The 15,974-nt window shown below is 45.2% G+C and overlaps 3 protein-coding genes across 3 annotated transcripts; 2 read left to right on the top strand and 1 right to left on the bottom strand.

The window, feature by feature from the left end:
• Positions 1-286: 286 nt before the first annotated feature.
• gsfB_1 (O-methyltransferase) lies at positions 287-1,702 on the top strand (the record flags this gene model as incomplete). The annotated part of the gene is made up of 4 exons (XM_031153769.1): positions 287-520; positions 571-903; positions 951-1,480; positions 1,534-1,702. 4 exons carry the CDS (start codon positions 287-289, stop codon positions 1,700-1,702), a joined length of 1,266 nt encoding a protein of 421 aa, XP_031001348.1.
• Positions 1,703-4,739: 3,037 nt separating this feature from the next.
• Positions 4,740-5,778, bottom strand: gliT_0 (Thioredoxin reductase; the record flags this gene model as incomplete). Its single annotated transcript, XM_031153768.1, has 2 exons — positions 4,740-5,307; positions 5,375-5,778. The coding sequence occupies 2 exons, from the start codon at positions 5,776-5,778 to the stop codon at positions 4,740-4,742; spliced, it is 972 nt and encodes a 323-aa protein (XP_031001349.1).
• A 4,540-nt stretch (positions 5,779-10,318) lies between these two features.
• aflT_3 (Efflux pump) lies at positions 10,319-12,186 on the top strand (the record flags this gene model as incomplete). Its single annotated transcript, XM_031153767.1, has 4 exons — positions 10,319-10,600; positions 10,650-11,021; positions 11,077-11,517; positions 11,572-12,186. The coding sequence occupies 4 exons, from the start codon at positions 10,319-10,321 to the stop codon at positions 12,184-12,186; spliced, it is 1,710 nt and encodes a 569-aa protein (XP_031001350.1).
• Positions 12,187-15,974: the final 3,788 nt, after the last annotated feature.

Here is a 15,974-nt window from a genome sequence, read left to right as displayed (position 1 = left end):
TTGCTGGCCTGTGGCGCTACGAGTAACCTAACCCCCCTGTGTTCGGCCAATGAACTGGGCCCGCCCGATCCGGTCCCCTATTCTTACAAACGGCCCGGACGTCAGCCTCCACCGCCCGAAGATCGCGAAATGATTGCTAGGTGGGCTTTCATAAGGAATCATATCTAACGGTTTTGAAAATTCCAAGTCCAGTCGCCCTATAATAGAATTTCAGCTTCGATTAGAGCTTGTAACGCATTAATTAACGCATCTCCTTTCCCGATTCGTCTAAACCCCACCTAGCACCATGGCATCTAGCAGAATAACCGAACTGGCAGCCGCAATCCAAGCCAACACAAGCAAAGTCGAAGAGTATTTCGCGGCTCAGGGCTTAGAATCACCTTCTTTCGACGCTGAATTTCCCTCTGGTCTTCCACCGGAAGTTGAAAGATCACGCTATGGTGTTCTCGAGGCCGCGGACGAGATCATGGACTTAATGGTTGGACCTCGAGGGATTATTGAAGGGTTCCCTGGACCTCAGGTCAGTTTTAGCAGCGTCTCTTGTTGAGGTGTACTTAAACAACCAACAAGCAAACCTCACATATCGGGATCCAAGCGATCAATCGCTATTCCATTGCAAACAAAGTAGGGTTAGATGAAGAAGTAAGCTTCACAGACCTTGCAGAAAGATGCGATCTTCAAAAGAATGACTTGACTCGAATCTTGAGACAAGCAATGTCTAAGCATGTTTTCAAGGAGCCAAAGAGGGGCTATGTAGCTCATACCGCTGCTTCGAAACTCCTGATGGATTCTAAAGATCTGAATGACATGCTCTATATCGCGCATGATATCATTTGGCCAGCTTCGGCACATTTATTGGAAAGCATAGATAAATGGAAGGGATCAGAAGAGCACAATCATACAGTAAGCGTCACACTATCTCGTGTTGAATTTGTTTAAATTTTCAGTAGGGATATAATATTGCGAGCGGCACAACAGAGTCGTTCTTCGAAAACACTAAGAAGGATTCTCGTCTCGAAGAGGCATTCGCAAACAACATGAAGTACTGGCAGTCACGACCAGGCTTCGGCAATGACCATTCGCATCTACTATCTAGTTTCGACTGGGCCTCCGTTGAATCAGTCGTCGACATCGGAGGTGGAACTGGTGCTACAAGCGTTGCCCTCACCGAGAGATTTCCCTCATTACATTGCACGGTCCAAGACATGCCCGAGGTTGTGAACCAGGGGAAATCTCAAATCTCGTCAGAGGCGGCTAGTCGCATCACTTTCATGACGCATGATTTCTTCCAGGAACAACCGGTCAAGAATGCGGATGTCTATTTTATGCGATGGGTCTTGCATGACTGGTCGGATACAAAGGCTATAGCAATCATTCGGTATCTGATTCCGGCTCTGAAAGGAGGGGCGAATATCGTGCTTCAGGAGTTTTTATTACCGGAGCCTGGTATGCTGCCGTTCTATCATGAGAAAACAACGCGGTAAGTGCTTTATTCGTTGACATCAAAAGGAGCCTCCTGACAAGTTATAATAGGAACATGGACTTGTCGATGAAGGCTTTCTTGAATGCGAAGGAGAGGGGAGTTGATGATTGGAAGAAGATTTTCAGCGATGCGGACCCTGGGTTTAAGTTTGTTGGAGTCAAGATGCCGATGGGTTCAAATCTAGGCGTAATTCAAGTACGATGGGAGCCATCTGTGTGAAGTATTCCAAGGTTCTTTGAAGCAAACTTATAATAATATTCCTCCATGTAACTACCTAGAATTTTAAGATAATAAACCCATCTACGCCTAAAAACCCTGTGATTTATGCATTTGGCCCGCTAATCCTCGTTGCACTGTGTCAACAATTCGCCGCAGTCAGCACTAAGCCTTCCGGGGCACGATAGGGGCTTTAGCGAGGGTTTACAGGCTTTGGCTCGCTGCGAATATAGGGCCTCTAGCCCGAAATCTCGCTATTGTCGTTAACTGTTGACCGCATCCTTCGCACTATGTAAGAATGTATTTCTGAAAAACAGGCCATACAGAGAATACGAAAATATGAACGAGTTGCTAAGAAGCAATAAACTGACGGCCGCCTGAACCGGAACGTGATGCGCCTCTTTACAGATGGAATGGCATCGAGAGATTCTATCGGGCAGGGGCAGAACTCGGGACCCGAACCCTCAAAATAATATAAACATAGGTACTCAACGACTGCTTCCCCAAAGCTTCATCATCATATACATCACTCAGACGCTCCGTGAATATGGGCCTCTTCAATGAGATCTCCGCTCTAAACATCGTGGTCTCCCTGGCCATCCTGGTAAGCCAAGCAAACCTGATCCAGACTTGTGACATCGCTGACATTTTAGTTCATCACGACAATCGTCACCAAAGCACTTTACAACATCACGTTCCACCCGCTTGCAAAACACCCAGGACCCTTGGCTCGAGCAGCCTTTGCGTTTCCTGGGCTGTGGAATACGTGCAAGGGTGAATATGTAAGTGATGTCTGGGGTATACACAAGAAGTATGGTCCGGTGGTGAGAATTGCTCCGGATGCTATATCGTTCTCGACTTCGGGAGCATGGCAAGGTATACTTGAACCCTTTTTTCTCATTTGGATAAAACTTTGGGAGAAGTTACTAAGCATTCGCATTGGGCAGATATCTATGGCCTTCGAGATGGGCGGAAACAAGTGGCCAAAGACTACAAACGATTCCCGGATCAAGAAGCCCCTATCCATTTATTCGGTAAGAGTCTTCAATTTCGTGTTATCACCAATAACTAATGTTGCAGCCTCAAATGACGAGGACCACGCCCGCATCCGCCGAATCCTCAGCCACGGCTTCTCTTCTTCAGCACTCAGAGACCAGGAAGGATTAATAAACACCCACATCCAAACCCTAATGAAAATGCTCGCCGGCGAAACCAACACCAAGGTCGATCTCAACAAATGGTTCGACATACTTACATTCGACATAATGTCTCACATGACATTCGGGGAGTCATTCTCGAAGCTTCCCACCGGCGAGTTGGATCCGTTCACCGTTGATCTGTTCGGGAAATTCAAGATGTATAATATGATTTATGTGTCTCGGGAATATGATTGGTTTAATTGGCTGCTGAAGATGATGATGAAGATGCCGTCGATTGCTCAGGAGCAAGAAAGATATTTTGAGGGGACGAGGAAGAAGGTGGAGAAGAGGATGAGACCGGAGTTTCCGGATCAGCATGATTTTATGAGATATGTGTGTCACTTCCTCACATTTATTAATCGTGGCTAATACAAAATTTAGATCCTCCGCAACAACGACGAGAGCCAAGAAAACGGCATGGACCACAAAGAAATTGTCGGGACGACAACAGTCTTGGTCAACGGAGGAGGGCAAGAGATGGCAGTTTGTCTCTCAACGACCGTGTACTACATCTTGAAGCATCAGGCCTGGCTCAAGAAAGTACAGGAGGAGGTGCGTAGTAACAAGTCAGAGGGTACCACCTGTATTGCAGCAGCCATCAACGAATCCATGCGTCTGCACCCTCCAGCGGCAGGGAATTTCCAGCGGCGCACTGGAAAATCTGGCATTGTAGTCGACGGGTATTTTATCCCCCCAAATGTAAGCAACTGATAGTCATTCCGTCCGTCTTCAGAGCTCATATTATACAGACATCCGTGGGAGTCAACCAATACGCCGCCTTCCATTCCCCCGATAATTTCGCGGACCCAGAGAAGTTTGCACCAGAGCGTTGGCTGTCTGATGCTCCCGATAAGTTTCGTAACGACAACAAGGCGGCATACCAGCCTTTTTCATTGGGTCCAAGGAACTGTATTGGCAAGAAGTAAGTATCCATGCACAGCTGATTTGTGAAACGTGTGGCTGACGTGGATTAGTCTTGCTCTGATGATAGTTACGCAGACGCTAGAGCAGCTTCTTCAGAGGTTCGATGTGGAACTCTGTGAGGAGAGCAAGGACTGGACTATTGGCCAGACTTTTCATGTTGGATGGTTTAGACCGCCTTTGAATGTGGTGCTGAAACGTCGGGTGTAGTGCTGGTGAATCCAAAGCTGCCTCAACTACTTTTTACCATACGGAGAACGCGGCCATTGCTTTTTCTGGTTAGGGTATCAACCCACTGAAGCTCAACGAAGTGCCTTGTAAGGCCCCGTGATTGCAGCGCTTCTGGCCTAAATTATAGCAGTATCTCACTGCGCCACAGGGCTCACTTCACTAAAACATGGACAGCCATCAAAATCAACACCTCTCCCACCGTCTCCGGGCTCCTCAAACAGGGATCGAGCATGTATTTGTGCACCGCTTCTCGAAAACGGGGCATACAGCGTCTGGAGTCGTTGTGATTTAGCGGACCATCACTAGAATTACAGGCTTTTTAACCCTGAAACCGGCCCCACTTCCAGCGTTTTCTGGTGTACGTTCCTGAGGTAAGAGATAGGGGATTTAGCGAGCTTCAACCTAGCCGGAAAGGACTTCTGGTCGCATTCTCCGTAACTCGTAACGTGAACACGCTGAAGTGAAAAGGTTTTATTCGTCGGTGAAAAAGACCCTGTAAATATAAGAACTCTTGGGCATTTAATATCCCCTCCAGGTACTGTAGCCCCTGAATCGGCAGTGACGAGCGTGAAGCGACCGAAAAACGCCTGGAATCCATGAAGAAATAGACTTCAAAGTAAAAGATCCCATTGTCAATGATTTCTTCAACCCAATACAAGCACCAATTTCATCATGTACTCTCACATATTCTAGCCCATAATAGATTTTATCCCATGCTTCTCCTCCTGAATTCTAATCGCCACCCCCGACCCCGCCACACTCCCCGAAGCAACCGCATTCGGCGCAACCTTAAACACCGTCGCGCAATCCCCCGCCGCATAAACCCCCTCCACGCTCGTCTCCCCAACCTTCGAGCCAGAAATATCATACTCCCCGGAGCTTGTCAGCCCAATCCCCAACTGCTCCGCAAACGTTCCTCTAAGCACACTTCGCGGCGCATGCGCCAGGAACGGCTCGACGACCGAACTTCCATCTTCGAAGGAAATCCTGATACGGCGCGGAGTCAGCGATTCCATTTCCAGCGCCGAGATGCGGCGGTCGTCTGTTTTCCAAGGGGAATCGGGACTGCATAGGCCTGTGAGCTGGAGCCCGAGATCGGGGTTGCCATGTGTGTAGATGATTACGGTGTGTGAGAGTTGCGCGGCCATGTGCGCCATGTGGAGAGTGAAGGGCGGCATGGCGATCCAGTCAACTGCTAAGACGCCTGAGGAGGGCGAGTCTCGGACATCGTAGCCGTGGCAGAAGAGGCAGTGAAGACTTGTTTCGAATTTAGCGGGAACTGGAGGAGAATAAAAACTCTTTCTTTGGAGTTAAGGGGACTTACATGCCCTTTGCCCAGCACTCCCCGTAGCCCGGTATATCAGGGTATTCCTCCCGCACGCCATGTGCGAGAATAATCTTGCGCCCTTTATGGAGTTTTCCACTGCCATCAGAACCTTCGAAAATGCCTTGGGCGTTCCGTGATATCGACACGATCTCGGTATCGTGGAAGGTGACGGTGTTGTAGGCAGCTATCTCCTGCCTGGCTGTGGACCGGTACTCCTGGGGGGTTCGTCCATCCCACCCTGAAAGCACATTTATCTGTGGCGAGCTTTGTCCGGAGTCTGTACGATATTGCTTGGTGTCGAAAACGCTGGCTGTGTGGCATTGATAAGCTAGTGTCAGCGCTGCTGAAAGCCCGGCAGGCCCAGCACCGATGATTAAAACGTCTTGGATAGTGTCACTCATTGTTTTTGGAGGGATGTCAGATGAATGACGTTTGCAGTAATGAGAGAAGATAGTTGTATTAAGACTGTGTTTTGCTGCGGTTGCCGATATCCTCACGACAGCTTCGCGGTGGCCGATTCTACGTACCAAGGCATCCTCGGACACTTACTCTGAATTAACAATAGAAGTTAACATTTAGGAAGGGGTAATGTCTCTTAAGCTAAGCTTCGCCGACTCAAGTACGATAGGATATAGGCGGGTCTAAAATTGTTCTTTCTTAGACTAAAACTATATTAAAGCTACATTTGAATCAACGTACACGCTTCCTCAACTGAATCTTCTGCGTCATATTTGGAAAAATAGACCCTTCCATATGCATACTCGGCGGCGTGCCCGGCCCCTCAAAATCCCAGGCAAAATGATAATCAGTAATCAGTTTCGTGAAAATAATCTTCATCAGCCGAACCGCAAAAAAGCGTCCTGGGCAGACATGTGCGCCGTACCCAAATCTAACCACCGTCAGCTCCTATCTACATGAATCTAAAACCTTGTTTATGAAAGGATACTTACGTCTGGTTAGTCGCATGAGCATGAGAAGCAGCCCATTTATTTACACCTTCCTCCGTACGCGTATCCTGTTCCGCGAGCTTCAGATATCTGTACCCGTCGAACTCTTCCGGTTCGGAAAATGTAGCTGGGTCTTTGAGGTAGGAATCGATTGGGAATGCAAGGCGTGTTCCAACGGGGAGTGTAAGGCCGTCTCGACAGACGAACGGGGCGCCAGAGACAACTCGTTGGGTACTCACTGTCATATGTTTAGCAAAAACAAACAACTTAAATCAAAAGAGTCTCAGCTTACATTTATGATTCGGATGCAACCTATTAGTTTCCCTAATAAAACTATCTTGCAAAGGAAGGACATCAACTATTTTCTCCGTAAACCCAAATCGTTCTATAGCCTCATCCGCTTCCTTGCGTAGCGGCTCTAAGTACTCCGGGTACGCGAGTATTTTCCACACCATCTGGGACACCGTCATTCCAGTCGGTGTATGCGAAGCGCCCAGAAGATGAATCAACTCATGGGACATTCGCCAGAGGGGCGGAGAACCACCCTCTTCAATCGGGAATTCATCCAGCATCTTGAGCGTCCATTCGATGCAATCGAATTTCGGCCTGCGGGTTTTGTTGGCGCGGATATCGTCCATGCGTTTTTCAATAGCAGCAGAGACGATGTTCAGGACTTTTCGCTGGCGGACGCGTTGGAAATAGGAGATTGGACGGGCGAGGATGTCTCTGAAGGGGCCGAGAGGGAGGTAGAGGAGGATGCCGCCGGTTATGCCGTGGCCTTGGAAATAGCTGTATGAGGCTTTGCTGAAGGCTGGGTCGCGGCAGAGTTCGTCTCCGACTAGGATCTTGGAGGCGATGCGGTGGGCTATGTTTAGGAGGGATTCTAGGGTGTTGAAGGTTTTGAATGCTTTTCTTTTTTAGCAAAGGCGTCCATGTCATTGAGCTTGACTTACAGGTGCAGTCCCCAAACTCCTCTTCAAAGGCTCCAGCTGCTTCTTCGATGCAGAGACTTGTCGCTTTGGCTGTGACAAGGTCAGTTATACACCGTATGGGAAGATTGCGGTATACGGTACGTAGATGAAGGTTCAGTCCTTTCTTGGTGGTATATACCATTCTGTCACTTTCAAATAGATCGCCGATCCAATACTTAAGATAGAAGACCTTGTATGATTAGCTAGCTGATCAATAAAACCAAACCCGTTGAACATACATCTTGGACGCTAGCAAAGAAATTGAGGTGATTTCTGTCCGCCTTTTTGACATCAACTAGGTACCTAGGCGGTAGAACAACATATTCCTGGCTCCAGTACGTAATTCGAAACGGCTTTTCCAAAGCTTTATTTATCTAGGTGCACGTTAGAAAGAAAATGCTGCTACCCTTTCACCTACGTACTGAATTATAACCTCTGTCGACGATTTCAGATATTGGATTTGAATACTGCAGCAATTGCCGCCAGGACCTTCGAACAACGGGAATTCCAGGTAAAACCCAACGACTGTAAGCGGTCTTCAGTAGCCATATGATGGTTAATAACAGCAGTAGTGCCAGGTAGCCAGTCTGGTATTGGGTCATGTTGCTATGCTTGCAATGTTTCACAAAGCTTGGCTCCTGTCTCATTGATATATAGCTGAACTGCAGAAGCCGTGCTGTGTGCCGCAGACACCGAGATTTCTACCGGCTGCCGATCACCGACAGTAAGATTTATTGCCGGGCTGAAATCAAAGCTAAGTCGACTTTAAGAGTTGGCTTTCCAATTTGGGATGAGGTGAGAACTATTTTTTAGACTATATATACTTTCTCGGAATATGAATTGGTTGTTGGCCTATTATTTCTAGCAGGAAAGCTTCTTGAATCTAGTTTCAAGCCCGAAGCGGGCCAGAACACCGTCATCGCCGTAGCCAATTGCTAGGCCAGACTCAAACTACACGTAGCTTGGCTTTGATTTAACTCGCTGCGCAACTCACACAGCAAAACCGTTAAGTACGCTCTTTTAAGCATGGTTTCGTCGCTGATATGAATCGCGAAATACTAGCCACTATGCAATTTATCTACCAACCGAGAAACTCATCGTCACATACATAGAAACTCAGCGATAATGCGCAGAGAAAGCCATTGGACTGGGGCTATGACGTCTCTGTCAAGCGGACAATGACCCCAGGAAGTGAAGCAAGTCTTTCAATATGCTACTTTCGTCATACACAAACATCTGGTATCCTCCACCAGCACATACCCACCGCTCTTACCCCTCATTTTTCGATAATACAACTTTAACATACAGCAAAGCCAGCAGCAGCTTCCACAATCTATCCTCGCCTGGGCATCGACCGCACATCTTCCGTACTATAAACGTGCTGGCTGCCCTTGGAGCGAGCTCTGCTCGTATCGCTGTAAGTGCGGCGCAGATTCTCGTTTGATGGACCTTCGGTAAGCTCGACACTGCCTTGTGAGCGGGTGGAGCCTGTAAGTCTGCTGAGGAGATGGCGTGCTGAGACGAGGACTGATGCTTTGGAGATACGGCGCCAGAGGGTGGGGATTGCGGGGAGGGAGGCTGTGATTAGGGCGATGGCTGGTTCGTAGATGCTGTTGAGGGTTAGCTTTTCTCGTATCCGAATTGCAGTTGTGGTCTTGTATTCGGGAGTTAAACTTACACAAGCACTAATGGTACGATGACCTGAGTCCAGACTGCGTTGGGGTCTAAGGTGGTGGTTACACGGTAGTACAAAGTTACGATACTACAGACCAGGGCACTGTTGTCACGTCAGCTAGGTTGGATACTGGTGTGGTTGTGAAGGACACTTACAGTACTCCCGTCATGAAGATCAATATGACACCGACTTTGTAGCGGAGAGACATTTGCAGGCTCCATATGTTGAAGACCGCGATGCCCATTAGGTAGATATCCAGTATCAAGTTGATGCATGCCGACGCCTTTGCCAAGCTAACCTGCGTTGATACTGAGCATGGAATATGCCTGTAGGGTCCACAGTGGATGCCGGTATATAGCACGTTGATTGAGTAGTAGAGGGTAACGACTGCCATTCCGAAGTAAACCGCATAGGCTGTCTTCGGTCGGACATTTCGAGGGAAGAGTGTCAGGTATAGAAACAAGATAGACAGCTTGGCGAATCCATTTGGTACGGCCCCGAGGAGTAGGTAGACAAATAGTCTCTATTTCATGTTGTTAGCCCTCTGTTCTCTAGTCGTATCCTCTTTGCTTTCGCAGGTACTAACGTTTGCTAATTTTGGGTCCGCTATTACCGCTGGTGAAGCGGATCCGCCGGTTAAGCCTGAGTCATAGAAAACTGTATTCACTGTTAATTGCGTGACTTCAGCGATCTCCAATCTACATACCTGACACAATGACTCCAGTAAGTGCAATAACGAAGCCCTACACCGAGTCAGAGTCAACATTGCGCGCCGCTTTCAGAGCTAACAGTGAGACCTACAGCGCCTATCAAGGACATCAAATCGTCCCATCCGGCATGCTTCAAGACGAATGTCTTCATATAAACCTTTGTCCCCACAATCAGAGTCATTATAATCGTAATAACCAAAACGGCTGCGACGGGATTTCCATGGAGGGGCGCTGGAGGTGGTGGCGCCATGGACGCTCCGCCGGCTGCGGGCGGTCCACTTTGTCGAGCCAGTATCGCCGCCACCTTGTATGCTTCTTCCATTGTGAGAGTGAAGGTTCAAGCCAAATGATTGTTGCTGAGAAATGAGACACTTTGAGCAGACAAAGTTATGGGCTGAGGCTGTAGTAATAACGGTCTACATGCCACGCGAGGAGTGGTAGCACAAGAGCAGGGTTGCATTCGGGGGGCTGGGATTGGCTTTGGGGGTAGGAGTCGGGAGCCGAGCTGCATACCTAGAGTGAGACAGTCAGACAGCAAGCATCCATCCTGTCATCCGCTATCCCCTTCATCTCGTGAAAAAAAGGCCTTTTTATGCTAGACTTCCCGTCCCGCATTTTGTACCGTAGCCACATCCACCATGACCAAATCCGCAATCGATACCCCCGCGACGAACCTGGCTCCGAAGAGTGAGGGCTCTGCCTCTAGCTCGGGGGGAAAAGAAACAGAGAAACAGGAGCAAGGCGTTTCGAAACAGATCGATGACAAACAAGATGTTCAAGATGTTACGCTTGAGAAGGGGGTCGACGCGGCTGGGGAAAGTTCAGAAGACGGAGGGAATTATCTTCCTATGGGGCCTCGACTATACATGATCACTTTGAGTCTCATGCTGGGTGTCTTCTGCGTTGCCTTAGACAACAACGTAAGCCCACACCATTCATTCTTGTGATTCCAGCTAATATCAATAAAAGATCATCGCAGTAGCCATCCCCCGCATCACCGACGAATTCCACGCCTTAAACGATGTCGGCTGGTACGGCTCCGCCTATCTTCTACCAGGCTGCGGTTTCCAGCTCTTATTCGGAAAATTCTATTCTCTATTCAGCGTCAAATGTGTCTACCTCTCCGGCCTGCTCCTCTTCGAGATCGGAACAGTAATATGCGGAGCGGCGCCCAATTCAATTGCGCTTATAGTTGGGCGCGCCATCGCGGGCGTTGGAAGCTCAGGCTTGTTCACTGGAGCAATGTTGACAATCGCGCACACGGTGCCGCTAGCTAAGCGTCCTGCGTTTATGGGTATAGTGGGGGGAGTTTATGGAATTGCTTCTGTGGTTGGTCCGCTGGTGAGTAGTACGGTGTTTGGGGAGATGTGAAGGCTTGTTGGACTGACATGACTAGATCGGAGGAGCTTTCACGGACCACGTTACTTGGAGATGGTGCTTTTTCATCAACCTACCCTTTGGTGGCATCACGACAGCTGGAGTCCTGTTCTTTTTAAATTTAAAAGAGAAACCTGTGGCTGCTCAAGAGCCATGGACGGTCATTTTGAGGAAGCTCGATCCCATCGGAAGCCTGCTGTTCGTCCCAGCGATCATCTGTCTTCTCCTCGCACTACAATGGGGAGGCGTGACTTACGAATGGTCGAATGGAAGAGTCATCGCCTTGCTGGTTGTTTTCGTCATAGCCCTGCTTGCGTTCATCGTTTTGCAGCTATTTATCGGCGACGATGCTACTGTACCAGCGAGGATTGCTTCGCAGCGCAGCATGGCTTTCGCCTCGCTGTTCAGCTTTTGTCTGGGTGCCTCTTTTTTTATTGTGACTTACTATATACCAATATGGGTAATTACCCTTCTACCAACCAGTTGAAGCAGACACGTACTGACAATTCTCTAGTTTCAAGCTATCAAAGGTAAAAAGCCCGTCGTCTCCGGCATCGACTTCCTCCCTTTCATCCTCCCAGAAATTGTAGGCGTCATACTTTCCGGCGGCCTAGTTTCAGCATTCGGCTACACGAACCCTTTCTTCATCGCCAGCAGCATCATGATGAGCATAGCAGCCGGTCTGTGCACGCTCTTCACCGTCGAGACATCACAAGCTGCTTGGGCTGGCTATCAATTCCTATGGGGCATCGGAATCGGGATCGGTTTTCAGCAAGGCACTGTGACTGCGTCGACAGTGCTGGCATATAATGATATTGCTGTTGGCACGGCTATGGTTCTGTTCGCGAATCTCTTTGGGGGGGCTGTGTTTGTGGCTGTGGCGCAGAACCTCTTTGCGAGTCATTTGATTGACAAGCTGCTGGCGCTCGATTTACCTGGGGTTGATCCGCAAGTTATTCTCCATGCTGGCGCCACGAACTTGCGGACTGTTGTTGGGCCTGAGAATTTAGCACGTGTGCTTGTGGAGTATAATGATGCGATTGTGCAGACGTTCCGGCTGGGGATGATTATGTCTTGCATTAGCATTATTGGAGCTATCGGGGTGGAATGGAAAAGTGTTAAGAAGTAAGCCTAGCGAGTTATAAGAGCAAAAATGAAGCAGGTGATGGTGGAGCTGTCTTAAAGTCAACTGAATATAAGCTAATAGACGAGGGTATATACTACATCGGATTTTAGGTGAAAAGGGGCAATTCCCCTGGCAGCGCCGGAAGGGGAAGGCAGTCGCTAAGGGCGGTAAGCGCTGAGCGCTACTAAAAGTGGTTCTACTAATCTCCTTTAACCTCTTTATTACTTCTAATAAGGGATCTAAGGGATCGCTGGAGGCTTAGAGCCGTCTCTACTTAGTATACGGACTACCGCGTATATATTTATACTAGTAAGAGAGATACTAGCGCATCTCTCTTCTTGCTTTCTTACCTAAATAGAATTTTAAGAATAGATCTTTTTTCTTTTAATTCTACTTATAATATTTTAATCTATATAAGCTATAAATATGCTATTTATTCTATAGCTATTCTAGGGCATTTATATAACTACTATAAAGCTACTATTCTACCTAGCAAGGTCTAAGAATACATTTATCTCTTTACTCTAGATTCTCTTTTACTTCTCTAGGAAGTAAAATAACTCTATATCTCTACTATTATACTACCTATCTTATATTTGCAGATCTATAATAATGCTTACTACTATAAGCTCTACCTTCTAGATTAGCTATATATAATCTATAGCAAGAAGATTCTACTTAGTTATTTAAAGGAAGCCTATTAATAGAATAGGAGTAAAGGCTTTATAGACCAGCTATCTAAGTTATACTTGCTACTTAGTACTACTATCTACTTCTCTATTATTTACTAGACCTTCTATATAAAAGGCTATATCTACCTCTTATGCGCAAGCGGTCTCCCGGTGGAAAGCACACGCACGGGCCCCGGCCTGGTCTGTCCCTCCCTAGCATGTCCCTAGATCCCGCTAGGAAACATTCTAGTAGAAAATATAATTTCATTATCCCTTCTCTATCTAGTCTTATACCCTCTTCTTATTATATTTTTCTGTGTTATTATTATTTATAATAGCTACTAAGCTTGCTTATAACCTTCTATACTAAGTTTTAGTCTATAAGTAGTGCTAGACGTATATTATCTCTAGCGCTGCTAGTATTAAGTAACACTTATAAGCTAAACTGCACCGCCTACTTAGCTAGGTGCTTAAGATCTACTTAGCCTATATCTAGACGCTAACCCTAAGAACAGTCTAAGAGCTACGCAAGCAGAAGCCTTAAAGCAAGGTCGCTAGGTTAGATTATCTTAAGGTGTTTAGCAGGGTCCAGTGCCTGCTATATAGCACCTTTCTGACTTGTTTAGCAGAGTCTAGTGCCTGCTATATAGCACCTTTCTAACTATCCACTTACCTTAAATGCAGTGTTATATATCTACTTATAATTAAAAGGCAAATGAATATAAAACAACTCTATTATAATAAGAGTGCTAGCTATAGATCTACTTTACTACTACCTCTTATGCGCGGGCGGTTTCCCGGTGAGAAGCACGCGCACGGGCCCCGGCCTGGTCTGCCTCCTCTGGCACGTCCCTAGATCCCGCTAGGAAACATTCTAGTAGGAAACACGATTTTATTATCCCTTCTCTATCTAGTCTTATACTCTCTTCTTATTATATTTTCCTGCGTTATTATTATTTATAATAGCTACCAAGCTTGCTTATAACCCCTTATACTAAGTTTTAGTCTGCAAGCAGTGCTAGATATGTGTTATCCCTAGCGCTACTAGTATTAAGCGACATCTATAAGCTAAACCGCACCGCCTACTTAGCTAGGTGCTTAAGACCTACTTAGCCTATATCTAGATGCTAACCCTATAAACAGTCTAAGAGCTATGCAAGTAGAAGCCTTAAAGTAAGGTTGCTAGGTTAGATTATCTTAAGGTGTTTAGTAGAGTCTAGTGCCTACTATATAGCACCTTTCTAACTACTCACTTACCTTAAATGCAGCGTTATATATCTACTTACAACTAAAAGACAGATGAGTTAGGGTTAAGAGGTTCATATTTGTTGCTAAACTACGCGTAACAACATGCTATAATATTAAAGGTCCTATAAGTTCTATATTTCAAAACCGAGACCGCTTTACAAGTCCCCTCTTATATATTACAAGAGTCCTATTAATACTTCCTATAGTTTATTATAATATTGCAATAATATCTAATCCTAGTTCAGTATAAATAAAGCCTAAAGTAGTCTAATAATTATCTATAGCAGTAATATAAATCCACTACTTATAAATATAAGTCCAAGAAAATCCATTCTATTTCCTATAGAGTCATTTAAATATATATGCCTAAAAGTTACTCTCTACTATTAGAGTAGAGTTATAGTAGAAGTAGAGTAATTAAAGTCATCTAAATATCCTATACTAAGATAGGATCTTCTAGATCTATAATCTCTATTAACCTAGTTCTCTATTATATCTAGAGCAAGGTGCCTTTTAGAGACTAGGTCCTTTTAATTTAGTTAATCTCTGCTAGTCCTACTAAGTAGAAGGTTTATCTTTTATATAGTAGTATATCTTCTATAAGATTTATATTAAGGACTTAAACAATCCAGAATACTAGATAAGCTCCCTTCCTATAATGCTTTTATAACATCTCAGGTTATAACTTTATAGTTATAGACTTTTTATAATATTCTAAGTTATAACTTTATAGTCATAGACTTTTTATAATATTCTAGGTTATAACTTTATAGTTGTGGACTTTTTATAATATTCTAGGTTATAACTTTACAGTTGTAGTGCTTTTATAACTTCTTAGGTTAATAGATGCTTTTTATAACCTCTTAGGTTAAAGTGCTTTTACGACATCCTAGGTTAATAGATACTTTTTACAACCTCCCAGGTCAAAAAAAGTGGGACGCGTCTAAAATTTAGACTAGTCCCACTTATATTAATATCTCCTCTTATCCCACTTCCAAGTCTACTCCTTTTCTGCCTGCTCTGCCTCTTTATCTTAGCTAAACCTGCTATGGACTAATTATTATACTACTAGTAGAATCTGGATTGCTATAGATACCTCTCTAATATTTAAGAGAAAGTTAATATTAGTAAATTTCCCTTAAATCCCTAGTTATATCTACATCTTCTATTTCCTATGCTACTGCTGCTACATTAACTTATCTGTATAGTTTAACGCTAGATAGTTTTTATAGCTGCATTTCTATTTTTATCTATAGATATAAGTAAACCCCTATATAAATACCTCTTAGCAGTATTAGAGTAGTATATACTAGAATATAACTAGTATAGCAAAATAGATATTAGCTAGTTAGCATCCTTTCACCTTCTAACTGCCTATTAGGATTAATATAGTAAGCTATACTATCTTAGCTTCTATCTGTAGAGTCTCCTTCTACATTACCTATAACTAAAGTTGTAAAGCTATACTTACTATTAGTTAAAGGTTAGATATAGCTTTAAATTATGCCTAGGCAGGTTCCTTACCTAGCTGGAATACAAATAACTATTGCTATAGGTCTCCCTAGCTTTTCTCTAGGAGCACCTTAATCAGGCTATTAGGACTTATCTAATCCAAGATCCACTAGTATCTAGTACTTAGTCTCTTAAACCGTTTCCTAAGTGATATTATGCTATATAGATTTATAGTAATCTTATAGCATATTAGTGCTATATCTATAATCCACTCTATTAAATCCGCTACCCCTTTCTTTAACCCCTTGCTAAATGCTTATTTATTACCTTTTTTTCCCTTATACTACTATGCTTAGACTAGTAGTGCGCTATACTTGAATATTAGAGCAAGGTTAGGGTTAGGGTTAGGGTTAGGGTTAG

Source organism: Lachnellula hyalina (genome assembly GCF_007821495.1).
Source record: "Lachnellula hyalina strain CBS 185.66 chromosome Unknown contig00253, whole genome shotgun sequence".
Classification (NCBI taxonomy): Eukaryota; Fungi; Ascomycota; class Leotiomycetes; order Helotiales; family Lachnaceae; genus Lachnellula; species Lachnellula hyalina.
This window is presented reverse-complemented; position numbering and strand designations above follow the sequence as displayed.